Raw genomic sequence first — 20,901 nt, 5'->3', positions numbered from 1 at the left:
GTTTATTTCAATTATTCATGTTTGTTTTTAGAATGGTACAGGTGATGCTAATGATGTCTGGAAGGTATTGATAACGAATGGAGAGGATGGTGACATCGTGGAGACGGTAACAAGTAAATTAAAGTTCGTGCATTATCTCCACCATTGCGTATTGACATGTAGTGGCAAGACATTGCCAAAGTGGTTAGTATATGTAGTTGAAACTAACAAGGAATGGCAAGACATGTAAAATCGATAATTGAATGAGTTATATTTCATTCGAATGGGGGGGTTGAGTATATACCCTAAAAGGGTTTGCGTGCATGGGCCTTCGGTTGCGAGAAATTTGCAATTAAAATAACAGTTACATGTTAAGTATAGTAACTTGGAATCAATAAGCGTGAAGCGCGGTATCTGCGGAAGCAAAGGCGCGTGCTAGTATTTTGTCGTCTACGTCCGAGGAGTGTCCGAGTCCTCGCAGTGCCAACTTCTTTTCTTTTTTATAATATTATGTATTACTATATTTTATATTTTTATAATATTTTTAATATTTCTATTATTTTTTATAGGACAAAAATATAATGCACATATATACAATAATATCTGTCTTATTATATAAAAAATAACAAGAATAAATGTTTTAATTGTTATTATAAAATTCATTTACCCAACATTTTAATAAAAGTTTCAAATAATTTTCCACTGATTTTTTTACAACAATTTGTGAATTTTTTGGGTGGTTCGGCATAAATCAAATTAAATTGTAATAACGTATCTGTGAAAAAATTTATTATTAGCAAGTCATATCTTTTATATACATTTAATGTTTACAAAAATATACAAAATATTTATCTCGAAGATATGCGATACTGTTAATTAAATCTACTTTTGATATATCAGATTTTGCTAACATTTGAATATGTTCTATTATGATGAATATACATTTGATTTCATTTTTATTGTTAACTTATATGATCACACACACTATAACGGTGACTTCCTTATTGCTCAATAATCGAAAGAATACTAATCGAGAAAAAGGTCCACGTAGCCCTAACGGTTTCTTGAAATCATAATACGCATGTGCGCAAACAAATATCTTATAACAAACCTTTCAAAAAAGGTAAAAAAAGCCAAGATACGCGCTCTGTGCGTATATCTTTTATTTATAATTTCACTTTCAACAAAAATGATGAAAATAAAATTTCCTTAGAAAATTGGTTCTAAAAAATAGTAATTTGTAACATTTGCAAACATTTCATTCTACTCTTTTTATATTTTTCACCACAAAAATAGTGATATTAGGATAGTGATATTATTATCATGAAAGGAGGGCGTACTAGGTGGCGACGAGATGCCGTGCGTTCGGGACCTACATTTTATTTTCGTTCCGAAGAGAGAAAAACATCGAGAGCGCGGTAGTCGCTAGACTGGGAATCGAACCCGGGTCTTTCGCTTGCCGGGCGACTGTTCTAAACCACTGAGCTACCTGACGCTCCACGCTCACGACATTTTCCTCTCCCTAGATAACGTTAAGAGATGTCGTTCGGAAGCGACATCTCTAGTGCTATCCCGAGCGCACAGCGACTATAGAGAGAGGCATTGTTACTTGTACCTAGTGGTACAAGCTGGTGATCTCTCAAAGTCAAAGGTTGCTATCCTTTAAGACCTGCTGTCCATGTTGCATCAAGTGAATATGAAAAACTAGTATTATGTTATTACATTTCTTCTTTGTTATATATTTCTTATGTTCTTGTTCTTTTGCAATGCAAGTAATATGCGTTAACTTACAAACTTTATACTAAATTAAAAAAAAAGAAAGCAAAATATTTAATCCAAACATACAAGGAATTGAAAAAAAAAATTATGAAGATTAACCAAAAATAAAAAAACCCTTGGCGCGTTCATGTTGTATTAACAATTTTAATGTTAGCTACAAAAATATGTTTGCACCATACACACGTTATAATAAAATTCAACTTCTCAAGTTATTCTTAATACTAGATTTAAAGTTATCACAAGAAATTTATAAGATACGTTCAAATCTATATCTGAGTTCTAATGCAATTTAATACGACCCGGGTGGCGCTGCGAAGGGACTTGTTTCGGGGCCTCGGAGCCGCGTAACTGCAATCGGGCCCCGAGTCCAGACAAACGTCGCCTGTCCCTGAGAGGTGGGGGAGGGCGGAGGCCAAGCCGAAGCTCCTCAGCCACCCTCCGTCCCTTTACGCCCCGTCTGTGGTGCTGGGAAGGGGAAGGCCGACTGAAGTCAATCTCGACCACCGTTCCCAGCCAGACAGGGCGCCGCCTTTGATGTTGTGCAACGAGGTAGACTACCGCCATCTCGCCGTTCCTTCTGTAAGAGGGCTAGATGGAGCCCCAGGAATCGTCGCCCGGAGCCCCACCCTCCTGCTTGGTGATTACGGGGGAAAAAAGTCCTGTAGCCGCCGGACAGCTCTCGCCTGAAAGGCGAGAGGGTCACTCCCAATCTCTTTACTGACCCCCTTTTTACTGACCCGCACATGGTATGTACGGATCTTTCAGGCAGGGGGGGCATTTACGACGACGACTAATCATCGTCATGCACTCCCCCTCCCTTGTTATCATCCGATCCCCGTCCTAGGGAGCGGCGGAAGGCTGGGGAGCTGATGGTCTGACCCCCCTGGCTGCGTCATGTAGTGTCGGTACTGGGGGCTGGGGAGGTATAACTTCTCCCCTCTGACCTCCTCTCCTACCGCTGCGTTGTTCCGCTAGGCTTCGGGGCCCCGCGGCTCCACCCCACAGTTTCCCCTGCCCAGGTGATGCTGATAAAAGAGGAGGAACTTTCCTTTTTTTTTTTACGAGGAGGAAATCCATCATGGATACTTTGGACCCTCGGGGAAGGGCCCGAGGTTATGACGGACTCCTATCGGCTAAAACCTCCCCGGGTGGCACTGCGAAAGGACTTTTCTCGGGGCCCCAGAGCCGCGTAATTGCAATCGGGGCCCCGGGTCCTGACAGAAGTCGCCTGTCCCCGAGGAATGGGGGAGGGGAGAGGCCAAGCCAAAGCTCCTCCTCAACCATCCTCCGTCCACCCCTCACGCCCCGTCTGTGGTGCTGAGAAGGGGGAGGCCGACCAAGGTCGATCCTTAACCGCCGTTCCCAGCCAGACGAGGCGCCGCCTCAGATGTTGTGAGACGAGGTGAGCCACCGCCACCTCGCCGCTTCTTCTCTTAGAGGGTTGAATGTAGTTCTAGGTATCCTCACCCGGAGTCCCACCCTCCACCCCAGCGGTTACAGGGGAAAAATATGCCCTAACCGCCAGGGTCTCTCGCCTGAAAGGCGAGGGGAGGTCATTCCTATCGATTCTCCCTCCTTCATAACCCGCATTTGCGTGGGTTTTTTTAGGCAGGGAGGAGGCATTCAGCGATGACTGACTGTCATTATGCACTCCCCCCCTTAATTTCATCCGATCCTCGTCCTGGGGAAGGCTGGGGGGCTGGTGGAGGACTGTCCCCCGCCTAGCTGCGCCTGCTCGTCCCTGCATTGAAAGTAGAGGAGTAACTCCTCTCCTATGTCCTCCTCTCCTGCCGCGTTGCTCCGCTGAACTTCGGGGCCCCGCGGCTCCGGCCGGTTCTGGCCTTCTCTTTCTTGGTGGTGCCGGTGGTGGAGGAGGTGGGGGGGGGTCCATAATGGCCCTCACCACCCTTTCCTCCTCGGAGGAGTCTTCGCCGCCGCCGCTGTTTCCCGACCCACGTCGCTGGCAGCGACGACGGCGTCGCTCCCTCCCGCGGCCTCTGCCTCTACCGCCCGTCACTTGGCGGAGCCACTCCGCCTCCTCCTTGCGAGCCATTACTGACTTGCAGAAGGAGGCGAAGGTTTGCCACTTTCTCTCGCTCCCCAGGATGGTGGTAATAAGCACAGGGAGCGAGAGGTCACGGCCCAGTTCCCGGATCGCGACTCCGTGCTCAACTGCCTAGGGGGGGCAGTCCTAGAGAGTACGCTGCATGGAGTCATGGCACTGTGTCATGCGTTCCTTTTGGATTCGACACAGGTACTCATCGAAGCAGCCATGCCCAGTGAACATCTGTATCATCCTAAACGTCAGAGTCCTGAAATCCCTGTCCACCTAATCGGGTAGGAAGGGCTGGACAGGCTCGACAGTAAACTTTCCTTTAGCATAACCTGCTAACGACGTGGATGTAGAAAATTATGTAGCTCCTTTGTTTTTTTATATTTTTTGTTATTTAAAAATTTTTTTTATTTTTTATTTTATAAGTTTTTAAATTTTGGTTTTAAATTTAATGAAAATTATTTTATTTCAAAAACTATTTTTCTATATTTTTATATTTATTTGTTACTTTTAGAGTGATTGTTATCACGCACTGTGCGCAATCGAAACTCTACCTAGATAGCCAAACCTGCGCGAGCAGATTTCGAACAAAGCCTGCTATCATAGTTTGATGGCAAATAGGCAACAAATTTAACGCAGAATCTATTATATCAAATTATGCCGCCAATATGCGGTCAAATATGCGCCAGATCCTGTTGTCAGATATTTGACGGCAGATTTGTAGTAAAAACCGCACAAGACTTGCAGTAATTTGACGGCAGATTGACGGCAGAAACCGAGCAAACTCTACGCGCAGACTCTACGTGTAGTTTGGCAGCAGGACCTGCGCGGTTTCTGCCGACAATCTGCTCGCACGGCCTGTCACACAGGTCCTGTCGACAAAACACGAGCTTAATGAGGACACAGATGGCTATGGTTTTGATGTGGAAATCTGATCGAAATTGGCGTCAATCTGCGCGCATTCTGTTAGCATTTTGCTTACTGGACTAATAGTGTTGTGTGTTGATTTTATATCATTCTGAGAGAAAGTGGGTCTATTATAAATAAGAACGTACTGAGATGTAAATTACTATGCGGTTAAAATATGTACTTGTTAATAAATGTCTATTTACAAGTAAGGTAAAAATCACATGAATACATGCAAATATATTTTTAGAGCACATAAACATCGATATAAATGCATAAATAACTATAATATAACCTTTAAGAAAACATTGAATGCCGATTTATACGTGGCTCCTATAGGGGCCACTCCAGTCCTCTAAAGGTTAATCGATAGCTTGGGGTTAAATTATATCATGAAAGTATTTTTATTTTTACTCTACCTATCCTAGGATCAGAGATATTACGATGCATAGTTAAAAATGTAAAAATTTTATGAGTAAGGCCCAGTTGCACCAATATTATTTTGGTTTTAAGTGAGACTAAAATAGATCTTTGTCTTTATTTATTTAGTAAGAAAGATAAAGATAGACTTATGTTTAATATTTTATTTACTTAATTATTTTATTATTTAATGATTTAATTTAAAGATTACATTGCTTCTGGAAATTATGAATACAAAAATACAAAATATCGATTTTTAATAATAGATCGATATGGAACAGATTTCTGGAAAATTTTTGAGGCAAATAGCAGATAATTTTCAGAATATACAGTATATGAAATAATTTTGCAAATAGTAAGATGACTAGAAGTTATATTTATTTTATATCCATATAACTTGTTGAAAGAATATATATAATATTAGAATATAAAAATATAAATATAACAAAACAATAATAATACATTACCTTATATTGCATGTTTGACATTTACAAGTAACTGTGTTTGATTTAACATTTACAGATAGCTGTGTTGGGACATTACTCTTGAACAAAAGCACAATTGATTCACTATCAGGCAACATATAATTCTATACGAAATATCTTTTATTATTATATATATTTATATATATTTGTATGTATTTATATATATTATTTGTCCATAACGAGAATATATTATTTCATACTGTATATTTCACATTTTCAGATTGCAGCATTGGAACATATTTGTTATTAAGCAGAAACAGAATCGATAGGCCATATTTAGATAATGCACCATCTAATAGATATCTTTTATATATATTCTTGCCCAAAACAAGAATATGTTATTTCATATTGCATATTTTATATTTTCAGGTAGCTGCTGTGAGGACAAATCGATAGGCAAGAATATATATAATAATAAAAGATATCTTTTAGATGGTACATTACTTGGATGTGGCCTATTGATTTTGTTTCTGCTTAATAACACATATATTCCAACGCTGCAATCTGAAAATGTGAAATATACAATATGAAATAATATATTCTCGCTATGAACAAATAAATATATATAAATACATATAATAAAAGATATTTTTTATAGTATTATGTGTTACCTGATAGTGACTCGGTTGTACTTTTGTTCAATAGTAATGTCTCAACGCAGCTATCTGTAAAGGTCAAATCAAACGCAGCTACCTGTAAATGTCAAATATGCAATATGAAATATATTATTATACGTATTCCTATAACAAAACAATAATACATTGCCTCATACTGTATATTTGACATTTACAGGTAGCTATGTTTGATTTGACATTTACACATAGCTATGTTAGAACATTACTTTTGAACACAAGCATAATCGATTCACTATCAAGCAACATACAATTCTATACAAAATATCTTTTATTATTATACGTATTTATATATATTTATTTATCTGTAATGAGAATATATTATTTCATACTGTATGTTTCATATTTTCAGATTGCAGCGTTCAATGTCATTCTGCCTACGTTTATCCTCACAGCAACAACCTGAAAATATAAAATATGCAATGTGGAATAACATATTCTTGTTTTGGGCAAGAATATATATAAATAATAATAAAAGATATCTTTTAGATGGTGCATTACCTGGATGTAGCCTATCGATTCTGTTTCTGCTTAATAACAAATATGATCCAATGCTGCAATCTGAAAATGTAAAATATACAGTATGAAATAATATATTGTCGTTATGGGCAAATAAATATATTATGGGCAAATAAATAAATTCATATAATAATAAAAGACATTTTTTATAATATTGTGTGTTACCTGATAGTGAATCTGTTGTGCTTCTGTTCAATAGTAATGTCCCAACGCAGCTATCTGTAATGTCAAATATGCAATATGACGTAATCCCAGACAGCACACGGATGTCCATTAGACATCCATTTTTTTTATAAAAGACGTCCATAGGACGTACGTTTGTCACAACTTCGGACATAGGACGTCCGATGGACGTACATCGGACGTCCTACAGGTCCGATGTCCAATAAGGACATCCTTATTACGTCCAATTTATATCCATGGACGTAAATCGGACACACGGACATAAATTGGACGTGAAACGTACATCTACTGGATATCCGGTGTTGTCTGGAAATATATTATTGTTTTGTTATAAGAATACATATAATAATGGAACATAAAAATAAAAGAATAAATTTCATTCATAGATCAACAATCAATAACCTACTTACCCTGCTCTAATGTGCAATAAATATATATCACATATATTACACATATCTTTTTCCTCTTTTTCTTCCTCGTTTCCTCGTTCGACTTTTCTTATGAGTTAATCACCGATCATCACTTTTTCTGTTAGCATTCAAATATCACTACATATGTCAAACACACTCGTATATAATTTTCGAATTTTCTTGGCTTTCTTATGACGCCTCTGAAATGAGCGAACCCGTTCGTGGCGCCTCTCACGATGGGTTCGCAGCGCTTCTAACAGAAGAAATGTGAGATGGACATTTTCGATGGGACATTTTTAGTAATGCTAGCGAACGTGAAATCTTCGTAAATTGAACTTTGGATTAGAGTATCTCGGCTCACAGGATACGTACGCACACCTTAGCTGCCGCAGCTACCGCACTTCACGCTTATTGATTCCAAATTACTACACTTAACATGTAGCTGTTTTTTCAATTACAAATTTCTTTCAAACGAAGACCCATGTACGCAAACCCTTTTAGGGTTTTTATATACTCAATCTCCCCTCCCCTATTAGAATGAAATATGACTCATTCAATTATTGATTTTACACGTCTTGCCATCTCCTTGTAAGTAATATTCGTGTAAATCGTTAAAAGTTAACTTTTTATCAATATGATAATAGGTTATATTGTATATATATAATATATATTATTATATATTAGGTTATATATATTAGGTTGTTATATATTATATATTAGGTATATATATTAGGTATTTATAACAATATATATTAGGTTGTTCGGAAAGTTCGTTTCAAATTTTTGAAATAAATTAAGAGCGCAATATTTTACACAAAGAGGAACTTTATTGAAGCAAATATGTACCGTTTTGTTCAACGACCTTGGCCCATCTTTCAGGAAGCTGCATGATGCCTTTGCTCCAAAATAAAGGTTTCTTATTGGCGAAGAATTTATCAAGATGACTTTTGAGGACTTTCAAAGACTCGAATTTCTTGTCCCGAAGAAAATTTTTTAAAGGAAGAAATAGATAGTAGTCAGATGGGGCAAGGTCTGGGGAGAATATGGAGGATGAGGAAGAACGTCCCATTCGAAGTCTAACAGCTTCCTACGGATAGACATTGCGACGTGAGGTCTGGCGTTATCATGATGGAAAACAATTCCACGCCTGTGGCCAATTCAGAGCGCTTCCGTGCGTTGGCAGTCTTCAGTTCGTCCAGTTGAAGGCTGTACTTCGCCGCGTTGATGGTTTCGTTTGGTTGAAGAAGCTCATAATATACCACGCTCTTAAAATCCCACCAGATACTCAGAAGAACCTTTCTCGCGTGAAGCCCCGGCTTAGCCACTGTTTGCGTAGACGCGTCGCTGGTTCCCCACGACTTCTTGCAGCTAACATAATTGTATAGGATCCAACTTTCATCGCCTGTTATGATCCTCTTCAAGAACGGTTCTTTTTGGTGCCGTTGAAGCAGCATATCGCAGACGTTCACACGTTCCAGCAACTACCGTTCATTCATTTCGTGTGGCACCCACACATCCAGTCGACTTGAGAATCCTAGCTTCTTCAGATGGTCATGCACGGTGGAAACAGACTTGTCCAGAGTGTCGGCGAGTTCTCTAACTCGAGTTCTCGTCATTCGAGAATTTTCGTGCACGAGATCCATAAGAAGCGTTTCATCAACCTCCTGAGGCCGGCCTGAGCGAGCTTGATCTTCCATGTTGAAATCGCCAGCTTCGAATCTTCGATACCATTTTCGAACTGTCTGGTGAGTGACGCAGGCCTCTCCATATACTGAGAATATCTCATTCAGGGTCTGCGAAGCCGTGAAGCCACGTTTAAAGCAATATAGCATCACATGACGAAAATGGACTTTTTGGTTCTCCATTTTTCAAACTGATTTCTGACGAAATAGTTGCACTTAGGAAGATCTGCGAAGTTTCCTTAGCGGGCTCATAGACCTGGGAATGTTTGTTGACAAATATAAAATCGTTTAGAGCGCCCTCGTTCTTACTGATTACATAGAAATGTGGAGCGCGCGAAATTTGAAACGAACTTTCCGAACAACCTAATATATACGAGGGTGGTCCGATAAGTACTTAACCGATAAGCCTACAAAAGAAAAACGAAAATTTTGAAAAAGTGGCGATTTATTTCTCAACATAGTCTCCTTTTAGCTCGATACACTTGACCCAGCGATGCTTCAACTTCTTTAACCCGTCTGAAAAATACGTTTTCTCGAAGTCTGCAAAGTAGACCTCCGTGGCGGCGATGACCTTCTCATTCGATTCAAATTTCTGCCCGGCGAGTGACTTTTTCAAGTTTGGAAACAAAAAGAAGTCGCACGGGGCCAAATCTGGAGAATACGGTGGATGGGGCAGCAGTTCGTAGCCCAATTCGACCAATTTGACCGTGGCGAAGGCGGAGGTGTGAGCCGGTGCGTTGTCATGGTGGAAGAGCACCTTTTTCTTCGCCAAATGGGGCCGTTTTTTCTGCAATTCGGCGTCGAATCGGCCCAATAATTCGGCATAGTACAGCCCTATGACCGTTTTGCCCTTCTCCAGGTAGTCGATGTAGATCACACCTTGTGAATCCCAGAAAACGGTGGCCATCACCTTTCCGGCCGATAGGACAGTCTTCGCCTTCTTCGGAGCACGTTCGCCGGGTGAAGTCCACTGTTTCGACTGTTCTTTGGTCTCTGGTGTGTACCAGTGGATCCATGTTTCGTCGACGGTCACGAAACGACGCAGAAACTCCTTCGGATTGCGCTTAAACAGCGTCAAACACTGCTCTGAAGTGGTCTCACGGTTGCGCTTGTTGTCCGGAGTGAGCAAACGCGGCACCCATCGCGCCGACAGCTTTGCCCAAAATTTCATGCAGGATATGACCCACGCGGTCTTTTGAGATGCCTACTGTCTCAGCTATCTCGCGCACCTTCAATCGGCGGTCTGCCAATATGAGATCGTGGATTTTTGTCATGTTATCCTCCGTGGTAGCCGTTTTCGGGGCACCTGGGCGTGGCTCATCAAAAACCGACGTGCGACCACATTGAAACTCGTTAAACCAATTTTTGACGGTCGCCATCGAAGAAGAGTCACCGTACACAGCATCCAAGCGCTCTTTGATTTCGCTGCGCGATTTCCCTTCCAAAAACAAGAATCGAATCACCGACCGATATTGCTCTTTTTCCATTTTTCTAAAATTCGCGGACACGCCCGCTTCCACACGCGGTCAAAACAAAACTACGAGTCCGATTCGGCTGAAATTTCGACAGTAGCCGTCTACGAGAATGTACTACACGATAGTAAATTTCTCTTGCGATAGTGGCGCCATCGGGCGGTGAGGCTAAGTACTTATCGGACCGCCCTCGTATATATATATATATATATATAGATTATCTAACATAACACGTAAAATTGTTCATTTTATAGGTTAAACTAAATAAAGAAATCCTCTATTATTTTATCTATGATAAAACGTTGTGTATAAAACTTATCGCTTCTTGCGCATTCATTTATTGATATTATTATTATTACTAATATTAATTAATATCTCAATTATTTATAAAAATGATATGTTATGTTTGTCTGCAAAATGGTAAAATACTCACTGATGAATTCTGTCTACACATAAGCGATTGTATGTGCATTATGTTAGATATTTTATATATGAATAATACATGAATAAAAATAAAACTTAGGAAATAGAAAATAAGAACAAAATTAAAATTATTTGATCGTAATTTTCTACATTTTATTCAGATACAAAGTAATTAATTGAAAATATATTTAATTTAATTAGGGGATATAATCAACAAGAAGTTTCTTGCAATCCAAATATGAGAGATAAAAATGCGTTATGGAACATAGAGGATAATCAATATGCTAAATGTAAGTAAGCGATGTACACATCGTCAAATTTATTAATAATTATTGAGAAAATAATAAATAACGTTGTACATTTTTATTAGTACCAAATGTTAGTTTTCAAGTATACGCGCCAGGATTCATCGACAGATTTATAGAATCGCATGCCGTAATGTTGCAAGGAAACTCAGATCTGAAAGTGAAAGAAGGAGAAGTATCCTCGCGGCCATGGCAGTGGCTGATAAATTATAGAGTAAAGTATTATTTTTTTCCTGTCTTTCTATAAATTATTAATTTATACAATTCTCCGTAACATTAGATTGTAAGATTTTATACTATATAGTTTATATTATAACAACGTATAATTTTTATAATAAAATTTATTCTCAATAAAGTTTCTATTTTAGGGTCAATTTTTTTCTGGAAATAATCAAAGGATTTATTTACTTGGTAATCCTATTATTTGGTGGGGAAATATAGTTTTCCTTATATTGTTCGTAATTCTTTATATATATGCTATTGTATGTGAACAACGAGGCTGTGTTGGCGAAGTGGTTGTGTTCAAACAACGAAGCAGAATAACATATGCTGGCAAATGGATGTTTCTCGGATGGATCTTGCATTATGCACCATTCTGGGCGATGAGTAGAGTGCTATACTTCCATCATTATTTCCCAGCGTTGTTGTACAGTTCCATGTTGACTGGAATTACACTGAATTATATCATCGACAGCCTCCTGTTGTTACTTCCAGAGAAAGTGGGAAACACAGTTTACCACACCATATTAGGAACTGTAATTTCCGGCATTGTATATAGGTGAATTAGCATGTCTAAATTTAGTTTTTGCTAAAATGTAATATAAGGATATCCGATAATTAGCTACCAATCTGAAGTGTGAAGGTAGATTGGGTTAAGACAAACATAAAAGTCCCATACCATTTTGCGAGATTCGCAGTAATTATTGAATTATTAATGACAGAAATCTGAAGAGTGAGAGCGCGCCGACATAGATGATTGGAGAAGCATTGCAGTTGCTCAGGTCATAGCATGGCCCAGTCGGTCTTGCAATTGTTGCCGGTGTGCGGCGAGAGGAAGGACAACGCGTCGTTGTTTTATCTCGCCGCACGCCGCCAACAATTGCTAGGTCGACTGGGCCATGCTGTAACCCGAGAGGCTGCGACGCTTCTCCAATCATTCATCTCAGCGTGCGCTTATTCGACAGATTTCTATATTAATAACTCGATAATTATTGCGAATTTCATAAAACAGTACTATATAAAATATAATATACAGGGTGTCCCATAATTGTAACACACCAACTCCATAGGGGCGTAGAGCTAAGCGAGAGGAACGAAAATGTCCTCTTTCATTTAGCGATATCTCGTATACCAGGGGCTCGATTCCTGATGGCGTGCAAGTGAGATGCATATGCGAAAATGTACAGTTTACGTTATATATAATATATAATAATAATAATATATAATATAGATTTTCGTATGCGCATCTCATTCGCACGCCGTCAGGAATCGAGCCCCAGGTCTGTAAATATGAAACCGGAATTTGCCCATAGATGGTCCTAGCTGTCAATGTAGTTACCGTCAAACCGCGTCATTGGCGCCATTTCCATTTGTTGACATCTGACAAAGATTTTCAACAATACAAGTTTTATACAACAGCATAGTTTGTAATAGCGTTGAACATGTCAAATTTTCTGCCTGGAAGCTACGATTTGCGGACAGCATTGATTTTCTATTACCATTTGAAGAAAACTGCTGCAGAATCGCATCGAATGCTTGTCGAAGCTTACGGTGAGCATGCTCTTGGTAAATCACAGTGCTTTAAGTGGTTTAAAAAAATTCAAACGTGGCGATTTTTACGTGAGAAACGAAGAACGTGGAAGACCACCGAAAAAATTTGAAGACAGCAAATTGCAAGCACTGTTGGATGATGATGACGCTCAAACGCAACAACAACTCGCGGATCAATTAAATGTGACACGAGAAGCCGTCTCCATACGTTTAAAAGCCATGGGAAAGATCCAGAAGATGGAAAATGGGTTCCACATGAACTGAATGAAAGACAGCAGGAAAACCGAAAAACCACTTGCGAAATGCTGCTCACCAGGTACAAAAGAAAGTCATTTCTCCATCGAATTGTGACTGGCGATGAAAAGTGGATATATTTTGAGAATCCCAAGCGTAAAAGCGTAAAAGCGTAAAAATGGGTAATTCCAGGCGAACCATCGACATCGACTGCAAGGCCAAATCGCTATGGATGGAATGCTCTGTGTTTGGTGGGATCAGAAAGGTGTGATCTATTATAAGCAGCTAAAACCTGGCAAAACCGTTATTACTGAACGCTACCGACAACAAATGATCGATTTGAATCAATCTTTGCGTGAAAAGCAACCAGAATATCAAAAAAAGCAACACAAAGTGATTTGGCTTCATGATAATGCACCATCACACACAGCAAAACTGGTCAAGGAAACGATTGAGGCGTTTAGTTGGGAAATACTTTCGCATGCGGCTTACTCACCAGACTTGGCTTCGTCCAATTACTACTTATTTGCATCGATGGGACACGCACTTGCTGAGCAGCGCTTCACTTCTTACGAAAATGTACGGAAATAGTTTGATGATTGGTTTGCCTCAAAAGAGCAACAGTTTTTTTGGCGTGGCATCCACAAATTGTCAGACAGGTGGGAAAAATATATAGCTAGCGATGGACAATACTTCGAATAAAATATTTTTTATCATTTTCATACAATAAACGTTATTCTCTATGCAAAAATTCCGGTTTCATATTTACATACCTAGCAGTTTTTTAGTAATAACCGCGTAAAGTTTGGCGTTTGTCACGCCCATTGCGCGCCGACGTTCCGCAGCGAGCTGTGTACGTCGAAGCTAAACGGTAACGCGACTCGCGCTGACCATCGCGCGGCGTCAAAGCGCCAAGAGACCATCGTCTCGGAGTGTCTATAGGCCGCGATGGGCGTAACAAACGCCAAACTTTACGCGGTTATTACTAAAAAACAATGCGAGATATCGCTAAATGGAAGAGAACTTTTTCGTTTCTCTCGCTTAGTTCTACGTGCCTATGGAGTTGGTATGTTACAATTATAGGACGTTCTGTATAGGATGTTTAAAAATTCTTAATACAGTCACCGTACAAGTAAAACGAGTCAAACTTAAAAAGAAAGTCATGTGCTATTTTGTAAATTTCACATTAATTATTCAAGAATTAATTAAACAAATTAATTAAACAACAATAGACTAATAATTGCATAGAAAACGGTAGAACGCATTTTGTAGACATGTTTAATGAAAAAGTAACTTCGAGCTTAGAGAAAGATGTTTTATTTCTCTTAACATCTTCTTTTATCTGTTAATATTTATCGTTACTACGAAATTCTAAGTAAATTATTTTTTTTACTGAAAGGCAAACTTTTCATTAAATATGCTTATAGAATTTGAACTATTGTTTCTTATGTGTTCATTTACTCATATCATGTAATTAATTTCTGAATAATTATTGTGAATTATTTTAATAAAATGATATATGATTTTCCACTTTCTGTTTGACCTGTTCTACATATAACGGCTGTATTGAATATTTTCGGACATTCTGTGTATTTTAGAGAATTCAAATTTTATTATCTAATTGATTTTATCGACCTATTTATAAGAAAGAATTTAACCTGAAAATGTCGAATTTATAATATTTTGCAAATAGTAACAGACTAATATCGTGTAATTATAATAACTACAATTTACATGCTTAATTATGGTAAAATATATCTAACAAAAGAACAATCGAAAATAACCTTTACCAATTTTGAGTTTTATAGATATTGAGTAGCAAAAAATATTAGATATACATTTTTATGTTTATTTTATTGTTTAAGGCCCTTGCTGCAGAATTTTTGATTAATGACGTCTATAATGAAAAAAACGCACACTCAAAATTCTTGCGCGTCATTTTTAGATAAAAAAGATATTTGTATACATAATTTAGATCGTTAGAGTATTTGTAAAATGCTTCGAACTTATGCTTTTTCTTTAGTACTTGATACTTACTTCTTTGTTTCTCAATCAAGAACTATAAAATGTCTATAATATGAGACTTGTCATAAGGAGTAATTACGTACGTACAACTAGACTTTATATTATAATTATCTTAAGGTTGTCGATTAACTGTCAAGGAAAAAATATAATATTCGGAACATTTTATAAGTATATTTTAACGACCTGAAACATTTTTTTTATAAATATCTCTTTGCTTGGACATGGCACGCAAAAATGTGCGTTTTCTCACTACTGACGTCATCAATCAAGAATTCTACAAGCAAGGGCCTTAAACAACAAAATAAACATAACAATGTGTGTCTAATATTTTTTGCTGTTCAACATATTCAAAACTCAAAATTAGCGAAGGTTATTTCCGATTATTCTTTTATTAGGTATATTTTACCATATTTTTCGCTTCTAATGTCATTACCTAATATGGCTACTGTGAGTACCAAAAACTCTTAAGGATTAAAATCATTCTACAAAAATAATGAATTTTTTAGTTTTTGGTAAGTCTTTGAAACTATGAAGTAGATGGAAAACTAATTACAGCAAAAATTTATGGTATATTTTGATGCTATCTCCGGTGTATTTAGATTTTTCATTTTTAATTTAGTTCCACTTCTCCCCTTTAATACTTTAAAGAGATAATATGATAAGAAGATAATATAATAATTGTTTTTTCTTGCATAGTGTCCTATATACAAGATGATTATTTTTTAATTATATTAAATGCAACATACATATTAGACGAAATTATATAGAATGTCCTATTTTAAAAAACGCACCTCGGTAATATTTCAATGAAGCATTTTCAGCAAAAATGTTACGGACAAAAATTATATGATTTCAAGGGGGACATAAAACAACTACACTATTTTGTTTACAAATGATACCACTTTCGAGATATTTACTGATCATTACTTTTCTTAAATGGAAACCTCAACTTTTTATTACACCGTTTTTTTCTACCAATTAATTTTAACAACTTTTGTCTGAAACATTTTTTTATTTGCCTAATATTTTTGAAATATTTAAGGAAAACTTAATAACATTTTCAATATTTAACTCATGATATCTCGCTATTTGTTGGAACAAAAAGTGGTACTTGACTTTTTTGCCCTACTTGATCTTAAGAATATATTGTTATTCAATAGCGCCCTGACTTTTGTTAATTTGATGATTTTGAAATTTCCAAAAGTTAGTAAGTTAACAAAAATCGCTATTATTATAATATATTCTTGAGATTAAATACAGCAGAAAAGTTTAGTACCACTTTTTCTTCCGACAAATAGCGAGATATCGTGAGTGAAATATTGAAAAATTATCAAATTTTCCTTAAATATCTCAAAAAATATTAGGCAAATAAAAAAATGTTTCAGACGAAAGTTGTTTAAATTAATTGGTCAAAAAGACAGTGTAATAAAAAATTGGGATTTCCATTTAAGAAAAGTAATGAATAGTGAATATTTCGAAAATGGTGCCATTTGTAAACAAGATAGTATAGTTGTTTTATGTCCTCCTTAAAACTATACAACTTTGTCCGAAATATTTTTGCTGAAAATGCTTCGTTGATGAATTATCGAGGTGCATTTTTTAAAAATGGGACACCTTGTATAAGAATAGATAAATTAGAATATATAAATTATAACATATTTTCTCTAAATTTGTTAAATTGGAATCTGATTTAAAACGAGTTAGACGAGTAACAAATGGTACTATTTTCACCTGATGCGACAGTGAAAATACTATCATCAGAAAGCGCAAGAGTAAATGTTTTATTCAAACTAGAATGGATTCTAATTCTATATAAGAAAACGTTTCAGTCGATTTATGTGAATATGTTCATATAACAATGAAGTATATCAGAAATCCATTGTTTACTTTCTAATAAATCTATTTATTGATTTAGAATGGATAGTGCATTTTGTATCAATGAAAAATCGCTCTTTGAATGATTCGATGGACATTACTTCTCCGAATGAATTTTCATTTTATAAAATTTAAAATATATAGAATCATTATCATTTTTGAAATTTTCGGATTTCATATATTAAAAATAAAATATGCAAAATCTTCTCGGTATAACATTTTTCTTTAAAATAATGCGATATAAAATCAGAGTGAGTTAAAATTAGACTGCAATATGTATAACACAATTTCTTTTATTCACACAATGTGTATACGCGCGTTTATGTTTGTATCAATATAAAATATAATATAATCTATATAATCATTGAATAAAGAAAAAACGAAGTTTAATAACTTGTCAGAGTAAGAATCTATTATACAAGGTATAACTGAAAAAGCGCCCACTAGGTGTTATTTCTGATCAAAAATCGAAAAAGTTCTGAACCATTTTTTTCCATTATGTTTAATCACGTAATAATTATTGAATAAAGTTACGCCAGTTAGCACCGATCTTTAATCGGACGTATCTCAGTGAGCCGCATGCCCGGTAGTGTATATGAGCGCTACGGCACGGCACGGCACGGCGGCGTTATGACTTCGCGCATTTCAGAACTTTTCGACTCGATTTTTGATCAGGAATAACACTATATATTTAGTGAACGCTTTTTCAGTTATATTCTGTATAAAGAACATAATATTATTAGTATATTTTACACGAAGATGGCAAGACATGTAAAATCAATAATTGAATGATTGAATGATCATATTTCATTCGAATGGGAGAATTGAATACATTAAAACTCTAAAAGAGTTTATATGCATAGGCCTTTGTTTGCGAGAAATTTGTAATTAAAAAAACAGCTACATGTTAAGTGTAGTAACTTGGAATCAATAAGTGTGAAGCACGGTAGCTAAGACGCGTGCTAGTAATTTGTCGTCTACGACCGAGGAGTGGTTCGAGTCCTCGCAGTGCCAACTTTTTTTTTTAATAATATTATGTACTTACAATATTTTATAATATTTCTGTATTTTTAATACTTTTATTATTTTTTATAGGACAAAAATATTGCACACATATACAATAATATCTGTCTTATATAGAAAATAACAAGAATAATCGTTTTAATTATTTATTATAAAATTTAATTTTATAATAAAATTGAATGCTATCTCTTTGTATATATAGGGTGAAGAAAAAACCCCGGGACCCCTGAAAATTTCGAAAAATATACACCATAAAAAAATGTTTCAGACAAAAGTTGTAGCGTTGAAAAAGATCTATTTACCGATCTTAACAATTTGACCTTGGGTGGCATCATCAAGGTCAGGACAAGGTCACCTCGGATTTTTTAAATGGAACCCTCAATTTTTTGTTGCATATTCTTATAGCCCTTCTTTTGACCTTTTCAAAGCACTATAGTTTTATCCAATTTGAATAAGCTGTTCCGAAGTTATCGAGTTTTTTAAAGTAAGATATCTAGCCAACTAAGGCAAGATCGGAGGATGATCCGGCCAACTAAGGCAAGGTCGGAGAATGATTCGGCCAACTAAGGCAAAGTCGGAGTGATCAAGCCAACTAAGACAAGATCGGAGGATGATCCAGCCAACTCGTAAAAATAATTGCGCGACTAACTTTCAGGCGTTGGCTCCTATTGGCTTGTCTTAATTTCGTTGATTGATTTATTTCAGTTATTTATTTATTTGAACTATTCTGCTGTTTGATGTTTATTTCTTCCATTTACTCATTTAATACTCATTACAGTTTAGTGAATCGCAAACTTGACTGAAATTCCTCTATTTTTTTGAAAATTATTAAGAAACAGTTTGAAGCTAGTTGTAAGTTGACTTAATTGCACTTCATTCCGTGCTCATTATTATTCTTCAGCACTGCCTTTAGAATAACTTTGAATTGATCCAAATATGAATTTAGTCGATTAGACTAAATCTTACCACTTCTGCTTGTCAATATGGCAAGTCTTTCAGAACGAGAACGCATATCTCTTTTGATGATGAGAGGATGGGATGATCGACTAAGGTCGTACAATGATGTGAGGTGGCTTTTTAATGAAACTTTTCGTACTCAGGGTAATGCCATTCTAAAATCTACCGTTGAAAGAACGATAAGGCGTTTTCAGGAAACTGGAAGTGTGAAAAATCGTGCAATACCAGGTAGTCCAGTATCAGCAACAAGTGTAGAAAAATCATTAGATGTTCTACAATCCTTTATCGAAAATCCGCATGATTCGACCCGCAAAGTAGGACAGCAACATGAAATAGATCAAATGTCTGTGCTTAAAATATTGAAAATGAATAAATTTCATCCTTATAAGATCCATCTTGTACAAGAGCTAAATGAAGATGATTTCGATAGGCGCATTGAATTTTGTGATTTGATGATGGAAAAAATAGCCGAAGATCCTAATTATCTATCAAATGTAGTTTTTTCAGATGAGACAACATTTCAGTTAAATGGCCACGTTAATCGACACAATTGTAAATTTTGGTCAGATACAAATCCTCACTGGATTGAAGAAACACACACGCAGTATCCATAAAAAGTGAATGTTTGGGTAGGCATTTTGAATAATGTTCTCATAGGTCCACTCTTTATTGACGGAAATCTTTATTGACAGCGATAAAATATGAGAATATGCTAAGAAACGCTAGTTCCAGTGATACAAGCAATCATGGATGACAACTTCGAGCATACATGGTTCCAACAAGATGGTGCTCCCCACATTACGGAAAGGATGCCCGTAATTATCTGGACACAGTGTTTCCTCATCGATGGATAGGTAGAAGAGGACCTATAGAATGGCCTCCTCGATCACCCAATTTATCACCTAACGATTACTTCCTGTGGGGACATTTAAAAGATAGAATTTACAAAACGAAACCACAAAATTTGGATGACTTACGAAATCGAATTCTTGATGAAGCTGCTCTCATCCCTGTTGATTACATTCAAAAAGCCGTTTCATCTTTTTACGATAGATTAGCTTATTGTCAAACTGTTGATGGGGGACATTTTGAACAATTACTTTAAAGCTTTCCAATATTGCCTTAGCTGGTCGGACAACTCCCAACCTTGCCTTAGATGGCCGGATCATCCTCCGGTCTCACCTTAGTTGGCTTGATTATCCTCCAATCTTGCTTTAGTTGGTTACATATCTTACTTTAAAAAACTCGATAACTTCGGAATAGCTTATTCAAATTGGATAAAACCATAGTGATTTGAAAAGGTCTGAAGAAGGACTATAAGAATATGTAATAAAAAATTGGGGGTTCCATTTAAAAAATCCGAGGTGCCCTTGTCCTGACCTTGATGACGCCACCAAAGGTCAAATTGTTAAGATCGATAAATAGATCCTTTTCAACGCTACAACTTTTGTCTGAAATATTTTTTTATAAAGTGTATATTTTTCGAAATTTTCAGGGGTCCCGGGGTTTTTCTTCACCCTATATATACAAATATCAGGTGTAGTAAAAAGAAATCCATTATTTTTGCATAAAATTGAAGGCTTTAATTACCATAGTTAGAATGATCCGATTTAGGTCAAATATGCACCGTTTTGTTCGATAACTTGTTGCCATTTTGAAGGTAATTTCATTATGCCTCTCTCATAGAAGCCCTCGTCCCTATTGGCAAAAAATTGAGACAGTCGATTTTCACAAGCCTCTCTTGAAGCGAATTTTTCACCAGCAAAATT

At 36.7% G+C, this 20,901-nt stretch overlaps 1 protein-coding gene across 2 annotated transcripts in view; it reads left to right on the top strand.

Moving 5' to 3' along the window:
- LOC105182726 (protein O-mannosyl-transferase 2) overlaps positions 1-20,901 on the top strand; it is a 41,728-nt gene that overhangs the window by 271 nt on the left and 20,556 nt on the right. The window contains exons 2-5 of one of the 2 annotated variants that reach the window (XM_011140371.3): positions 32-183; positions 11,145-11,233; positions 11,314-11,462; positions 11,617-12,026. In XM_011140371.3, coding sequence (XP_011138673.2) covers positions 32-183; positions 11,145-11,233; positions 11,314-11,462; positions 11,617-12,026 — 800 coding nt within the window. The remainder of the gene's footprint in view (positions 1-31; positions 184-11,144; positions 11,234-11,313; positions 11,463-11,616; positions 12,027-20,901) is intronic. The other variant, XM_025306856.1, reaches the window with a different exon arrangement.

Source organism: Harpegnathos saltator, unplaced genomic scaffold (genome assembly GCF_003227715.2).
Source record: "Harpegnathos saltator strain DR-91 unplaced genomic scaffold, Hsal_v8.6 scaffold807, whole genome shotgun sequence".
NCBI lineage: Eukaryota > Metazoa > Arthropoda > Insecta > Hymenoptera > Formicidae > Harpegnathos > Harpegnathos saltator.
The sequence above is the reverse complement of the archived record's forward strand: the minus strand, read 5'-3'. Positions and strand labels throughout refer to the sequence as shown.